At 36.4% G+C, this 14,466-nt stretch overlaps 1 protein-coding gene across 1 annotated transcript; it reads right to left on the reverse strand.

Moving 5' to 3' along the window:
- Window positions 1-917: 917 nt before the first annotated feature.
- On the reverse strand, window positions 918-4,920 carry LOC103706224. The gene is made up of 3 exons (XM_008790272.4): window positions 4,497-4,920; window positions 1,358-1,432; window positions 918-1,214 (listed from the first exon to the last, which is right to left on the reverse strand). The coding sequence occupies exons 1-2, from the start codon at window positions 4,617-4,619 to the stop codon at window positions 1,382-1,384; spliced, it is 174 nt and encodes a 57-aa protein (XP_008788494.1). The 5' UTR covers window positions 4,620-4,920; the 3' UTR covers window positions 918-1,214; window positions 1,358-1,381.
- Between the last annotated feature and the right edge of the window lie 9,546 nt (window positions 4,921-14,466).

A 14,466-nucleotide genomic window follows, 5' to 3' on the forward strand; every position in this document is an offset into this window, starting at 1 on the left:
CACCCGAATGGTTGGCTACAAAAGAAGCCACCTAGTCCATCACACTATTTGCTTCCCAATGGATGTTTCATCTTCTGGATATCTGCAAGAGGGGATGAGAACCAGCAGACTGAGTAATACGACTCATGATCCAGCTAGCAACCATCTTGGAATCTCCCTCAAGTGTAACTTTCCCTGCCCTCAAAGCACAAGTGGCGTAGACGAGTCCTTCCCTTGCTTGCACTCCACTATTCTTTCAGAGATACAAATCTAGCTTCAATTGCTATCCATGCGATATGTTTGTGAAGTAAACATCCCCTGAATCATTGGGCAATATCTATGACCTTTAAAAATTGAAAATAAAATGCATGATAATAAGCACCAAATATGGAGCAATTGACCTGCTTAACTTCACCAAGCTAAAAACAGATCCTAACCAGGTTACCATAATAGCTTAAATCCGAGAATTGACTTTCCTATAGGAATTAAAGAGTAAAACTGTCTACAAGAAGGATGGACAGTAGACTCGAGCATCAGCGGGCTGAGAGCTTCAAGAACTTCGCATTTTGAAAAAAAATAGTTGATCAGCAGGCATGAAGCAAGTAAATCTATAAATTATAACATGTGGCAACCTAATGAAGTTAAAGTTGAAAAATGAAGGTTATAGCGATGCTGCCAATATAAAAAATCATGCATACATGCATGTTTAGATACATACATATCTGTCACTGATTCCTATTTTAAAAGAGGTGGGAGAATGTGATGCAATATATCAATATCCATACGAACAATTGAACCAAAAAGCAAGCAAAAAATGAAGCACTTCTATGGGTAACACACAACTTATAAGGATCTTCAGCAAAAATAAATAATTTTTGTGGTTGAAGCCTGAAAATAAAAGGTACTAGGTCTTCTGAAGGGATGAGAACCATCCTACGTATATGCAAAGAAATGAAGACACTTTAAGCAACATATTTTGTCTAAAAAGAGTACATTTGTTTATCTAAAATATACATATTCTGGCAACTTGAAAGCCATCTTTGACAAAGAACAGATTGTCATTTACTTAATGATTTGCTAAGGGAATTAAAAGTACAACACAGAGTTCTTGTAACATTTCCTGACAGCAATTACTGGAATTCTCCCAATTACTGTAATTCCCTTGGCATCAATGATACTGTAGTGTTCCGTCAACTGAACCACTATGATGGCTTTCAACAAATCAGCATCAATACCTGAATAATGGACAAAAAAGAAGGAAGGCTAAGTGCTTATTGGGAAAGAATATTTTGTTAAGTCATCAATTATAAATATTATGAAATCACTATTTTCACAAAAATAAGAGAACATAGGACAAGCAAGTGTTCATGTAAAATACCTGATAAGACAGCTCCTAAGTGGTTTAAGAACCTTTGACCAAAGCAGCTTCACGCTCCTTTCTACGCTGTTCTCTCTGAGGCATTGGCAGTATAAGTAAGGGGTACAGAAAATTGTAGAAAGAGCTTTTTCACATTCAAATAACCTTATTACAAAGAAAGGAGAGAACCTTAAACAAGGAAGAGAAAATAACTGCATTATCCAACTCTCAACTAAAAAAAAGAAAATTTCTTAAGAAACCCAATTAGAAAAAGAATTTGGCAAATTAAATTCCTTTATCAAGCCTCATGGTTAACTGAGAGCATTCTTTTAGGCTGTATTATTTTGGAAAAAAAGCTTGGAAAAGGGAAAAGATGTTCTAAGAGACTTAGTAGTAGAGTCTAGACTTGTCTCAAGCCTTAAGGTGAGTTTCTCAACTTAAGTCATGGGTGAGTTCATATAAAATATTTAGACTCATGGATCACAAGAGAAGCTCATGTGAGGCATATACAGGAACCTTGTACGATACTAGTTATGACAAGTATATATGATGGGATTTGCCAATTTCCATGATCAATTGAAAGTAAGGATGAATCATTTGTACTTCTTTCATATGCCATCCAAATGGACTCAAAATGCCATACTTAGGCATCATTGGGTATGTTGAAATACAACTCAAATGCCAAACTTAGGTATCATAGGATATGTTACTCAAATAAAGTTTTACAAATATATGAGGACAGGGTGACTAACTGAAGTAGGCCATTATTTAATATATTTGCTTCGATAGCAGAAGAATTTGAAAATCATTGAAACACTGACAGGTTAAGTTTGAAACAACATAGATGGTGGTCCAGCAGAGGACAGGTGGTGAGGATGAAAAGTTTTGGTTGGCAGTGGGCTGAATGAAGAGCAATGATGCAGGACGGTCTAAAATAAATAAACCCTCCAGTCCTGGAAGAAAAGAAATAAAGGAAAAAAAAATTAAAACAATCATATCTGGTGTTTTTACATGAAAATTAGGTTAAGTTTTACTAAACATAATCCTTTTCCTGATTTCTTACTGAAGCCAGCACCTTTTCATCACAAAAGGTAATCTATGACCTCCTAAAACTCCCAATTTTGAATTCCCATAAAACCCCATGTAAAAATACAAATAAACTAATTAACGACTCTAAATCACAGTTCTAATGATCCTAAAAGAATGCAATTCAACCTAAAACCAGAGTGAGACCATTGAACTATAGACCTGATAAACTAGAACTTCTAACATCACGCAACAAATAGGTCCAACTAAAAACCTAAAGAAACCAGAAACTAAGACACTAACTATGTAAGCTTTGTTTTTTAAAATCATACTGGAAAAAATCTTCTCTTTTATATGTAAGACTGCAATAGTCCTTGTCATGGTTGACTTCTCCTTCTTCTATTCTTCTTTTTTTGGCATATGCATGGAAACAAGCCATAGAGGGCAAAATATGAGTGGTGACAATAGGAGTGTCAAGCTACCTTTCTCCCATATTTCCTTGTTAAGATTCCTTACTAAAGAAGAAACTCTTTGAATTGTTGCCAAAAAGTCGTCCCGGATTTGAAAGTTTACCATTGGAAACCCTCATTTGTGTCTCTACACCCTCCATCAAGTAACCAGTTGATGACAGAGCTCCAGTACATAGTCAATCATTAATCTGATGTCCCAAAAATATTAATCCTTTCAATAGCTGGATCCAAAAGTGAATATTCTTTTCTTATGAGAAAAAATAAGATAGACGTTGCAGAGCACTAGAAAACCTTTAGATCAAGGAAAGGAGGAGGACTTAAATTTCTGGTACTACCAAAAAAGAGAGTTTTTCTAGACAATTCTCTGTGCAGGTAAAAGGTGAGTGAAGGGGGTTCATGAGACACACCCCCCCCCCCCCCCCCCCCCCCACAAAAAAAAAAAGAAGAAGAAATAGCACCTACTTCTAACTGATTTGATGAATTGTTCTATATATAAGCAAACTCTTTAAGAAGACTGACTCTCTCTCCCCTCTGGTTTTGTTATGCCATGACATCATGTAAATCATATTACAGTTGATTAGGAAGAAATTCTACTCCAGCAACTTGCAAGTAGCCCATTTACTCCTAATGAAAGAAATCACAAAATCTAGGATAAGGTTACATAAAAAATGAAAAGAACACCAAACTCAACAAAAATCATCTCCAATTCTTTATGAGAGATCTCACGCTATGCAGTCTTCTTTATTCCTTTTTCCAAGCTTGCGGTATCAATCTTTCATTCACAAGTACATCTCCAGTTGCTAACATTCTCCCCTAACATGTTGAACTTCCTGCATTCAGTGGTTTGCTTAATTCAATAATTCTTTCAATCCTCATCATTTACCTAAAATTAACATTTGATGAAATTTTGACATATTTAACCATCATCTTTGGTTTAGTGGGGGCATTAATTGATGACATAAGTAGGCCCATCTTTAAAAAACCAGAATAGTGATTTCGCAGTTCTTGATAATCAGACTACCAATGCCATCTTGAAATGGAGTCATGATAAATCGACTCCATGGCTGCAGCCTGCTAGGCCTCCTATACAATTTTTAAGAATGTAGCAAAGGAAACTTCGCTGGCACATTTCTATCATGGCTGCTTAAGTGAAATTATCTCCTATTTCGTCCACAAAATCCTCCGAACGAGACTTATGAACACTACATCGCAACAAATTCTGAATGCATTCGGCCGTGCGAATTCCCCTTCAAGACAACTTACAGCCACATAGCGTAAAATTAATAATCATCACATGGAAAAACGAAGCTCAACCAAGATTTACGTATGTCAGCGATCATATTTCCATCAAAAAATTAAAGAAAAAATCAAGAAAATTGCAAAATTAGAAATTGAAAGCCAAGGGCCCGTTGGTTCGGTACTTCTTTCGTTTTCTGTTTTGTTTTCCAACATCCAAGAACAAAAATGTACTAGACTGGACAATCGTATGATGAAACCTTTTTAATTCTTCAAACTGTTTGGTGAAAATCTTCAAAGGCTTTGGAAGCAAAGATTTATAAAAAAACACGTCACAAAGAATGAATTCACTTTGTAGTTAAAAAAAAAAACCCATCCAAATAGAAGGACTTGGAGATGATGAATTTGATTTCAAGAAGGTGGCATACCCTCCGTTCCCAGTAGGGATGGAAGCAGATGAAGTCATAAACGGGACCGATGGTGTTGAAAAGGGCCAGGTTCACTCCCGTGAACACCAGCAGCGCTGTCATGGGCCGCGATCGGTGCGGCATATCTTCGCTTCCTCCTCCTCTCTATCAACAACTCAAGCCGCGGGATGGACGGCGAGAAGCCCTAGCTCTAGGGTTTCCTCTTCGTCGGGAAGAAGGAGGGCGGAGGCGGAAATGGCCACGGCGGAGCGGCGAAGGCGGCGGCGGCAAGGGTGGGGGCGACGCTACAAGGGAGGGGCTGCGGGGAAGGGAGAGAACAGGAGGGGGAAGGGGAGAGGGTTTTGGCGGTGAGAGCGAAGGGCTGCGGAGAACAGGAGGGAAGGGGAGAGGTTTTTTTTTTCTTTTCTTTTCTTTTTTCGTGGAGTCTCCCACGGCATGGAGGTGGGGTATTTTTGCCTTTAAATTTTAACCCACTTTGGGGTACTCTTGAATTTCCGACCTTAAAAATGGATATTTCATAACCGGATGGACGGTGATTTGAAAAATGAAAGTGATTTAGAAATCACCGCCACGTAGGATCACCGTGGTGCAACCGAATGCGGTGATCTCATCATCTCCATCCACATCATCCTTGATTCTGGGACAATCATTCCATACCAAACGCCTTCAAATTGGATTTGAAATTTTATTAAATTAGATATAGATTTAGGTGGATTGTTACATCCAAATACAATATGTGCCTTGTTTCCGTAAAAATTAGCCTTTTCTCTCTTTTTTTCGATATACAATTACATACGTGCACATGAACTTGCCTACTACTCATACAGGTTGGGGGTGTATCTTTTGCTCGAAAGAAGGATTCATCTTTCTTCATGCAAATTCATCGTTGGATCGCATAATAGTCGCTTCAAGCTATGTGCAAACATATGAATAAAAGAGTTTAGAGTGCTTGGAGATTTGTATAGTGCATAATCCAATAGTTAACGTCATGAAAGGAGATCAATCATTCTTTGGTGCGAAAGATACAACTCAGAACACTGCTCATGCAACCTACAGGACCTTAGTTTTCCGTACTTGAATTTAGACAAACTTTTTCTAAAAGTAAGCGCACTACATTATTTTTAAAAACCATCGCATATGAATCAGAAAGTTTATCTCATAACATGTAATGTTCTAGTTTCATTGCCTTTATGTGAAGACTTTAGAAAGGGAATAGAAGAATATTTTACATATGCCGGTGCCCCCCAACCTATGTATGCTTGTTCTGGATGACACCTGCAACCATATACCCATTGAGAAAACTGCTCCATTAGTGATTAAAGCTCATATATCATTAAGCAATCTTGGGTAAACTTGGAGCATTTAAGCCATATGAATAAAAAGAATGTACCTGCAGCTATCATCTCATAGTCTTGCATGAATCGTAAATCCTATTGTTACCGTCAAAATTCGGCTCAACTGTTAAGCACCGGGCTAATGAGGTCGGCAAATGCTAGTGAGGTCAATAGAAAGGCTGACTGGATCGGCAAGGTCGGCCCGAACTCTTTATTGGCCTCCAAGTCTGCGAAGATGAGCGGGATGACAGTGGTTGTGCTCGGATGAGGACTCCGATGCCTGTTATCCAACTTGAAATAAGAAAGAGAAAGTCCACTTGCCGGAGTTTGTTTTATGGAGAATCCTTCAATGCCTAATTCAGGTAGGGATCTTGGGAAAACAATAAAGATTTAAGAATGTAAGGGTGTAAGCATCAAAAGAACATACTTGGAGGTCCACCAGGTGCAGTTCATAAAAGCAAGGATCAAAATTCAAGTAAAGAAGATGCTCGCCCTAATTTCTCAATAACAACCCATGCATCATGTCCGAGCATTTGGCCATGCATTGCGCCCGCATGTTGCGCTTGCATGTTATGCACATAGGACCTAACTATGCCCGATTATGGGCCGAGCTATGACGGCCACCCGCCGAACTCACTAGAGGCATGCAGCGAACTCCCAGTGATCGGCCTGCCACGATGGTTATAGTCAGCTCCGAGGCATATCACCTACTAACGAATAATTTTTAAGAGTATTATCAATGATCAAATTTTTGTTACTTCTGAACCTTTAGATTCCCTACGAAAAACTTGAAATTTAGAATTAGAGGAATTCTGTTGAAATATCTAGGTTGAATATCATGTCTAGTCTCATATGTGCCCTTGTGTTTCATTTTCTACGTCCACTTCAAGTACACAGAAACAATTGGACTCTGCCTAATCCTACTTGGAGAACTATCTACCTTTACAAGCTAAAAATATGAGAACAGAGTTTGGTGATGATGGTGGTGATTACAGGTAAGAGCAGAGGAAAACTCACTAGAGATGGAGATATTTGCAGACAATATCAGCAATGTTTTGTGAATCGGCAATGAAGTACGTTCCCATCCCAACCTTTACGAGAGTCCCTTCCCCTGATTATTTTTCTCTGGTGCATTAGGTACGCACCGCAGCATCAAGTCCATCATCTGTCCAGGTTAACCTGCAAGAGTTTGATGGACAGAGCCAGTTTTCTTCACAAATAATCCCTGGACATTTATATTCCATAGTCAGAATTATATTAGTTTCATGGTGCAAGGAAGAGGAAAGAACTAATCTAAAGTTTAGCAAGATATCACATACTTGCATATATCAGCAGCTATTTTGTCCAAAAGGATATCAGCAAATGACAGCAGAGAACCAAACAAGGCTCATGAAGTTTGATGGTTTGATAGTAGATGAGGTAAAAATCTAGCAGGGCCATGAGGTTCTCAAAAAGATTTGGTTAGCTGAATTTATGGACCTATTAAACTGACAAACTCAGTTGCAGAGCTCAAAGAACATGCAACTTGTTTCTTAAAGTGATCACAATTTACTGAAACAGTAACTGTGTGCTTCAGATTGATTATGCTTCTATCACTGACCCTTCTACATATATTATGTATTAGTAAGAATTACTTTGGATTATAGCATACCTGAATAATTTATAAATGTACAAAATCTAATGATACAATTAACAAGTTGGGTTTTGCCATCCAATCATTTATTATATCTGCATTTATTTTACTACGATAGTTTATTCCTATGCCACATTTTCTTGTTGTTAATTAATTGTAATCCACAAATTGCTTGATGAAATAAATCAAGTATTCAAACTATCAAACTAATTAATTATAAAAAGGGAGAGTTAGGGTGTAAGATATCTGCAAGTTTATGTTAAGATGGAATAGGGAAAGTGGTGATGATACCATTTTGTAATTTCTCTCAAATAACATGGCAATCTAACTTGATGTTTTTGGTTCTCTAATGAAACAGCATGTTGGCTGCAATGTATAAGGTTGCTTGGTTATCACTGTAGAGTTGTGTGTGAGCAATACCAAGATCCAACAACAAGTATCATAACCATGCAAGTTTCATGCGATGTTAGCCATGGGATGGTACATCTACTCCGGTAGAAGAGCAAGAGATTGTGGTTTATTTCGCCATGGGATGGGACTGTTGCCAAGTAAAGTAGCATAACTAGTTGTTGAACACCTACTCATAGGACAGCAAGCCTAATTTGAATCTTTATAGGTGGAAAGTTGTAAACTGAAATTTAGAGGCAGTAAGACCACTTGAGATAGTAAACCTTTCAAGTATACAAGATCAGATGAGCAGCATTATAATGTGCAGTATGAAGTTGGTGCATAATTGACTTAAGATATGGACCGCAGAGGCGATGAAGGTATGAGTGATTGTGAGATAGATCTGCCATCGAATAAGTCAAGATATAGGCCAGGATTAGATAACTATCCAGTATCATCGGCTAGACATTGATGCCGTTTGATCAAAAATGTTGCTAGTTTGGCGCCAAAAAACCCAATCTCAGAAAGAATGGCAAGAGTGTATTTCCTTTGAGTAAGTAAAATGCTATCTTGAGCCTAGGCAACCTCAATGCCTAGGAAGAACTTCAATTGGCCAAGATCCTTGATGTAGAACTAAGACTATAAGAAAGCCTTTGGAGAATTAATGGTAGAGGCATTATTCCTATAGCAATGATATCATCTATATAAATAAGGACTATTGTGAACATTGCACCCTTATTATAGGTAAAAAGTAATCAACATATTATTCACAAAATCTTGCCGAGCAAAAATCTTGAGCAAAATTTTCTAATAAATTAAGAGAAGCTTGCTTAAGACCATGTAACGACTTTTGTAGCTTATAGGCATGAGTCTTCCTCTTACGGGCAAGGGTAGAAGGTAATTTCATATAGACCTTTTCATGGAGATCATCATGGAGAAAGGCGATGTTCACTTTGAGTTGGTGGAGTTGCCATTTAATGCAGAAACAATAACAAGAAGATAGTAAACTATAGCTAATTTGGCAATAAGTACAAATGTGTCATGATAGGCAAAGCCTTTAAGTTGTGTAAACCTCTTGACCATGAGATGAGCCTTGTAATTATCAATGGTATCATCAACCTGCTACTTTATTTGTACATCCATTTGCATCCGATAAATACTTTCCATATATAAGAGGTACAATTGTCTATGTGTTATTTAGTTCAAAATTATGTAGCTCACCGGCCCGAGCATCCCTCCAACATTTGTGCTTGACAACCTAGTTGTAAGTACTGTATTCAACATGACAAGCAATAATAGTGAGAAAAGCACAATGAGATAAGAAATATTTGGAATTGGAAAAATAGTGAGAGATGGGATATGGCTTTCCAGCTGTTGGAGCACCTAATTGTTGTGGTAGTGCATGGACCGGTTGATTCAATAGAATAGATTGTATGAATGGTTCTAATGGTAGTGTATCAATATTTGTTATCAAGGAAGTATCAATTAGAGGAGATGCGGATGTAGTAGAATGCCATTCTTGAATATTATCAAGAGGTATAACATGTGTTTCATGAAACAATAAGTGTAATATATGGGTCGTGGTGTCATTATTAGCAATCAAAAATGGCATGACAACATAATTTTCATAGGCCTTGTTAGGCATGGTAGCAAAGGAAAAAATCATTCTAAAATTACATCATGGCTTGTAATAGTGTCGTATGTTTCCAAATTGTAGATTCAACATCATCACTGTCCTTGAGGGTGACCAATGAAAATATATCGATGAGAACATGGTTCAAACTTGGTGAAAGAAGTATTAGTGTTCTTAGTTTAGCAAAAATAAGCATCCAAAGACATATGATCATAAAAAGGTGGAGAAGATAGGAGTAACTTGTGGGGAGTTTTGCCAGATAAGATAAGGTGCAAGCATCTTGTTTATATGACAGGTTCCAATGAGAACAACTTGAAGGGTAAGTGACCTTGGAATCGTAAATCATAAGCACCTCGAGGAGAAATCCGTGCTTATATTTAGCTCTCTCATTCTATTAAGGTATATGGATGCAGGTATATAGGTACAAGATGCCATACTCTTGAAACAATGCTTGGTATTATTTTACAAGAACTTCACTTCATTGTTAGTTCGAATGATTTTTGCCTGACATTAGAACCTATTGTGAACCATTTTCAAAAGAAAATATTTGAGATAAGAAAAGGTTTCAAATTTATATTTTATCAAAAATATCCAAGTGTAACGAGAATAATCATCAATTATGCTAAGAAAATAATGAGCGTTTAGGTGGAGAGAGTATGATACCCTCCCCAAATATCAAACCAAAAGGAGTATCACATTTATTTGAACTAAGTGGATAAGGAGTTTTGGAATTTTTGGCTAACACATATTGTTCACAAAGTAATCATAAACTTGAAATATTGTAAAAAATAGACAAAATACTTGAAGTTTGACCAAGTGAGGGATGATTGAGTTTTTAATGTCATTATTATGTGAGATGATCTATGGTTACAGGTAAAGTAGAGAGTGTGATATAATTTTTGTAATGCTTATTGGAGAGTTTGTAAAGCCCATCTTTGACTTCACTAATTCTATTAGTTGCTTCATGGTCAGGTTTGAAAAATGCAGACTATAGAGAAAATATAGCAGAACAATAGAGCACATAAGTTGGCTAACTAAAGAAGATTGTGATTAAAAGATAGAACATAGGGAACATCACTCTAGTTGAGTTTGTCTATCAAGTTACAAATGCCAACAAACATGATGTGAGCTGTAGAGACATTCAATATGCTAATAGGTTGGAGTAATAAAACATTTGTTGATGACTCAATTAAAGATAGAGAGGTTACAAAATGATTAGATGCCCTAAAGCAATGATCTAAGGATGAATGGGTGTTATATTAGTATTAGAAAGCATCCATGCAAAGTTTATCGAAGGAGTGGAAGCAACATTTAAAATTGACATCAATTGATGGTATAGGATGGCTACTAGATTTTTATATATGTTCTAAATTAGAAGCATGATTAGAACCATGCTCATTGTTTGATGCTCTAACCGATGTAACAGATTTCTTTTGTTGCAAGTGATCATTGTTTTTGGCTTTAGGGTGACCTTGGTGGATAACCCATGATTGTCCAAAATTTGGCTTTGGTATGGCCGACACCACAATACTCGTTGCAAACTTGTTTGGGATGCCATCTGGCTAGCTTTATTAGTAGCCAAGGATGCAACATCAACACTTGATCTTGGGCAATTCAAATACTCTTCCATTGTTCCTCCTGAAGAACTAGAGAATACACTTTACTAACATTTAGCAGAGGCTCTATGGTTAAGATTTGGGTACAAACATGGCTAAAAGTTTCATTCAATCCTATTAAAAATCGATACACTTCCACATTACTTTTGCTCTGTAGTTCTTTGAAAGAATTACATATGCATGGTGGTACCTTGGAGTAGGAGGCTAGCTTGTACCATATTTTCTCCATAGAAGTATAGTAGGTAGCAGCAAAAGACTGTCCTTGTTATATGGTGACAAGCTTTCTTTTCGATTGATAAATTTTTCCTTAAGAAAAATGATCTTTAGGATTTGCTCGCAACTCGAGTAGTCATTATCAATAAGTTCTCTATGGAGAATATTGAGTAACCAAAATAAAACCATATAGTTGTGTTGTTCCCATGTCTTAACAATAGAGGTGCAGTTGGTTTATGTAGACTCATCCACAAAATATAATTTAGTTTTGGCTCCAAGAGCAACAATAACTACATGCCTCTAAGTACCGTAGCGGTCACCAACAAGAACTTGTGGAGTCAATATAGACATGTTCATGGTGATAAGATACAAGAAGGAATGAGATGAATTGTAAAGAAGAGAAAAATTGGTTGGAAAGAATGGCAATCTTCTCTACCATATTCCTTGAATATATATAATCTTAATAATAGAAATCCCATAATTTTTGGGACATCTATGAATACAAATCCCTGAACTTAGGGTTAGCTATAAAACATCTAGAGTAATGGAAGTTAACAATAAAAGATTTTATGATTGTAAAGAGCATAATACGGAAATGGATCTCGATGATAGCCAATGATCATATAGTATAAATATGGAAATGAATTCCAATGATCCTTTAGATAGTTGAGTGTACAAAAATATAGACATGGATCCTAATGATTATGGAGAGACTAGAGCACATGTGCTTCACTAAAATGCTTGATAAAAATATGGAAAAGAATTCCATAACTGTAGAGAACATAAGTATTAAAATGGACCCCAATAAATACTAAGGGGGATGAGAGAGCACATGTTTGACTTGGTTGCCTAATATGTTAGCTTAGAAAATACAAAATCCAGATCTGACCTAATTTCCAAATTGGGTCCAATTTTTGACCCTGCCTGACCCCACATATCTCCAAATACAGATGAGGTCAAGTGTAATACGGAGGGCAAGTTGACCCTACCCATTTGCACCCATAAAAGTTGTTGTTCTCATGCTAATATTCCTACCATTTTAAACTAACTGTGCAATGCATAATAAAGATAGAGATGTCTTTGCCATGCTAGCAAAAGTATTCCTTTATGATGCAATATATAATAAAAACATAGATCCTATTTTTGGTGTTATCAAAAAGATTTCTCCACCATGTGAAATTAACTGTAAAATATAACAAAAGATATAGTTGTTGTTCTCATGTTGTTAGAAAGACTCCTCCGCTTTGAAACTAATTGTATAAAGTACAATTAGATTTTTCTACCATTTGGAACTAATGGTAATAGAAAATAAAGATAGAGGTGTCATTTTCATGCTACCAAAACGATTTTTCTTGTGATTTAAAACGAAGTATAATAATGATAAAGTGTTGTTCTCATGTTAGAATGGCCCTTGCCATTTGAAACTAATAACTTAACTTACTAGTGGAGGTAATTGACCCCCAATCTAGATATTATTCACTTAACATAACCAATTACATCTTTGGGCAAATGAAAGGAGGAAAAGTTGAATGCCCGATGAGATTCATATAGAGAAAGAGGACAAGTTGGAGGACTCTCAACACAAATAAAATAAGGATGGGTGTTTGCTCAGAAGCTTTCTTCCTCCTCATGGATTTGTAAAATGAAGATAGAAATGCAGCTCTCATGCTCATATTCCTGTCATTTGAAATTAATTTTGTAACATTGATAAAGATAGAGATGTCATCATCGTATTACCAGGAACATTTCTCTAGCATCTGAGTCTAATATGCAATATATAATAAAAATAAGGATGCCATTCTTGTGTCATCAAAAAAAATTCATCTGCCATTTGAAACGAACTTGTAACGTACAATAAAAGATACAGGTATTATTCTTATGCTGTCAGAAAGATTCTTCTGCTATATTCGAAATTAATTGTGTAACGTAAAATAAAGGTAGTGGCGTTATTCTTATATTGCCAGAAGGATTTTTCTTGTCATTTGAAGCTAATTATTAATGTTACAACAAAGATATAAGTGTTGTCTCATAGTATCTAAAGATCTTTTTGCCATTTGTAACTAAATTTGCAGTACACAATAAAAGGTTATATGTGTTTTTCTAGAAGAATTAATAGGTCAAAATCTAATTATTAATCTAAAAAATAGCTAGAGACGGAGGGGCTTTTTTTTTAAATATTTTTTTGGTACAACGACGGCTCACACTCGATGAATATGAATATGGTCAACAAGATAGAAAATAAAAAATTACATAAGGGCACAGGCACTGACTCATGGCTCGTCCAAATGAAATCTTCAAAATGGTGAGTTGTATAAGAGGCACCTCAATGTGCACCGTTTGCCTCTCTATAAATTTTTCGGACAGATATTTTAGTCGGATCCCACAATAATAAATGATTAAAAAATATAGGTATTGTTGCTACAAGAAAGTTTTCTATCATTACAAACTAATCATATAAAAGTATAATAAAGTTTGAGGTGATATTCTCGTGTTGTTAAAAAATTTTACCATCATTTGAAATTAGTTGTGTAGCTCCGAATAAAGAAACATTCATAATTTATATTATCAAAAACTTTTCTTGTCATCGGACTAACTATTAATATTATAATAAAATTAGAGGTGCTAATTCTTGCTGTTCAAAGGATTTTTCTATCAATATAAAATTAATTATAACTTATATTCGTTAACCCAACTCGATCCGGTCCAACTAGGACATGTCCCACATAACCTAATCTACTTGACCCCAAACTCCTACTATGGGTAAGTTTGGGTTCTGACCAAGTTTCCTCAACCCAACAAACCATGGGGTAGAAATAGAAATTAATTTGTTACAAGCTAGACTTTCGCCAAAAGTTGAGAAAATTTGATAATAACTCTCAATTAATCACGGAATAACGGGTGCAAAACGGTTAAGATTTTTTTTTTTTTTTTTTGCTAAAAAAAACGGTTAAGATTTAGTAAAGCTTCCCTCTGCCCACCGGACGACGCCCACCCCGCCCTCGAGAGGAACGATCGCGGTGGTGGTCCCCACTTCCCCACCCTCTGCCAGCCTCCTGGCGGCAAACACCCGTTACACCCTTACAAAAACTGCCACGTAGTAATGTCAAGGCGCAGCCAGTGGGACCCACTCGCCAAACATGTGCTTATGAATGAA

The sequence above is a fragment of the Phoenix dactylifera genome, chromosome 3 (assembly GCF_009389715.1).
Source record: "Phoenix dactylifera cultivar Barhee BC4 chromosome 3, palm_55x_up_171113_PBpolish2nd_filt_p, whole genome shotgun sequence".
Taxonomy (NCBI): domain Eukaryota; kingdom Viridiplantae; phylum Streptophyta; class Magnoliopsida; order Arecales; family Arecaceae; genus Phoenix; species Phoenix dactylifera.

Excerpts from the sequence above, each read along its gene's own strand:
- LOC103706224 (XM_008790272.4), bottom strand. The coding sequence starts at position 4,619 with ATGCCGCACCGATCGCGGCCCATGACAGCGCTGCTGGTGTTCACGGGA. Across the intron at positions 1,433-4,496 it reads ATCCCTACTGGGAACGGAGG|AGAGAACAGCGTAGAAAGGA; the intron begins GTATGCCACCTT and ends CCAATGCCTCAG.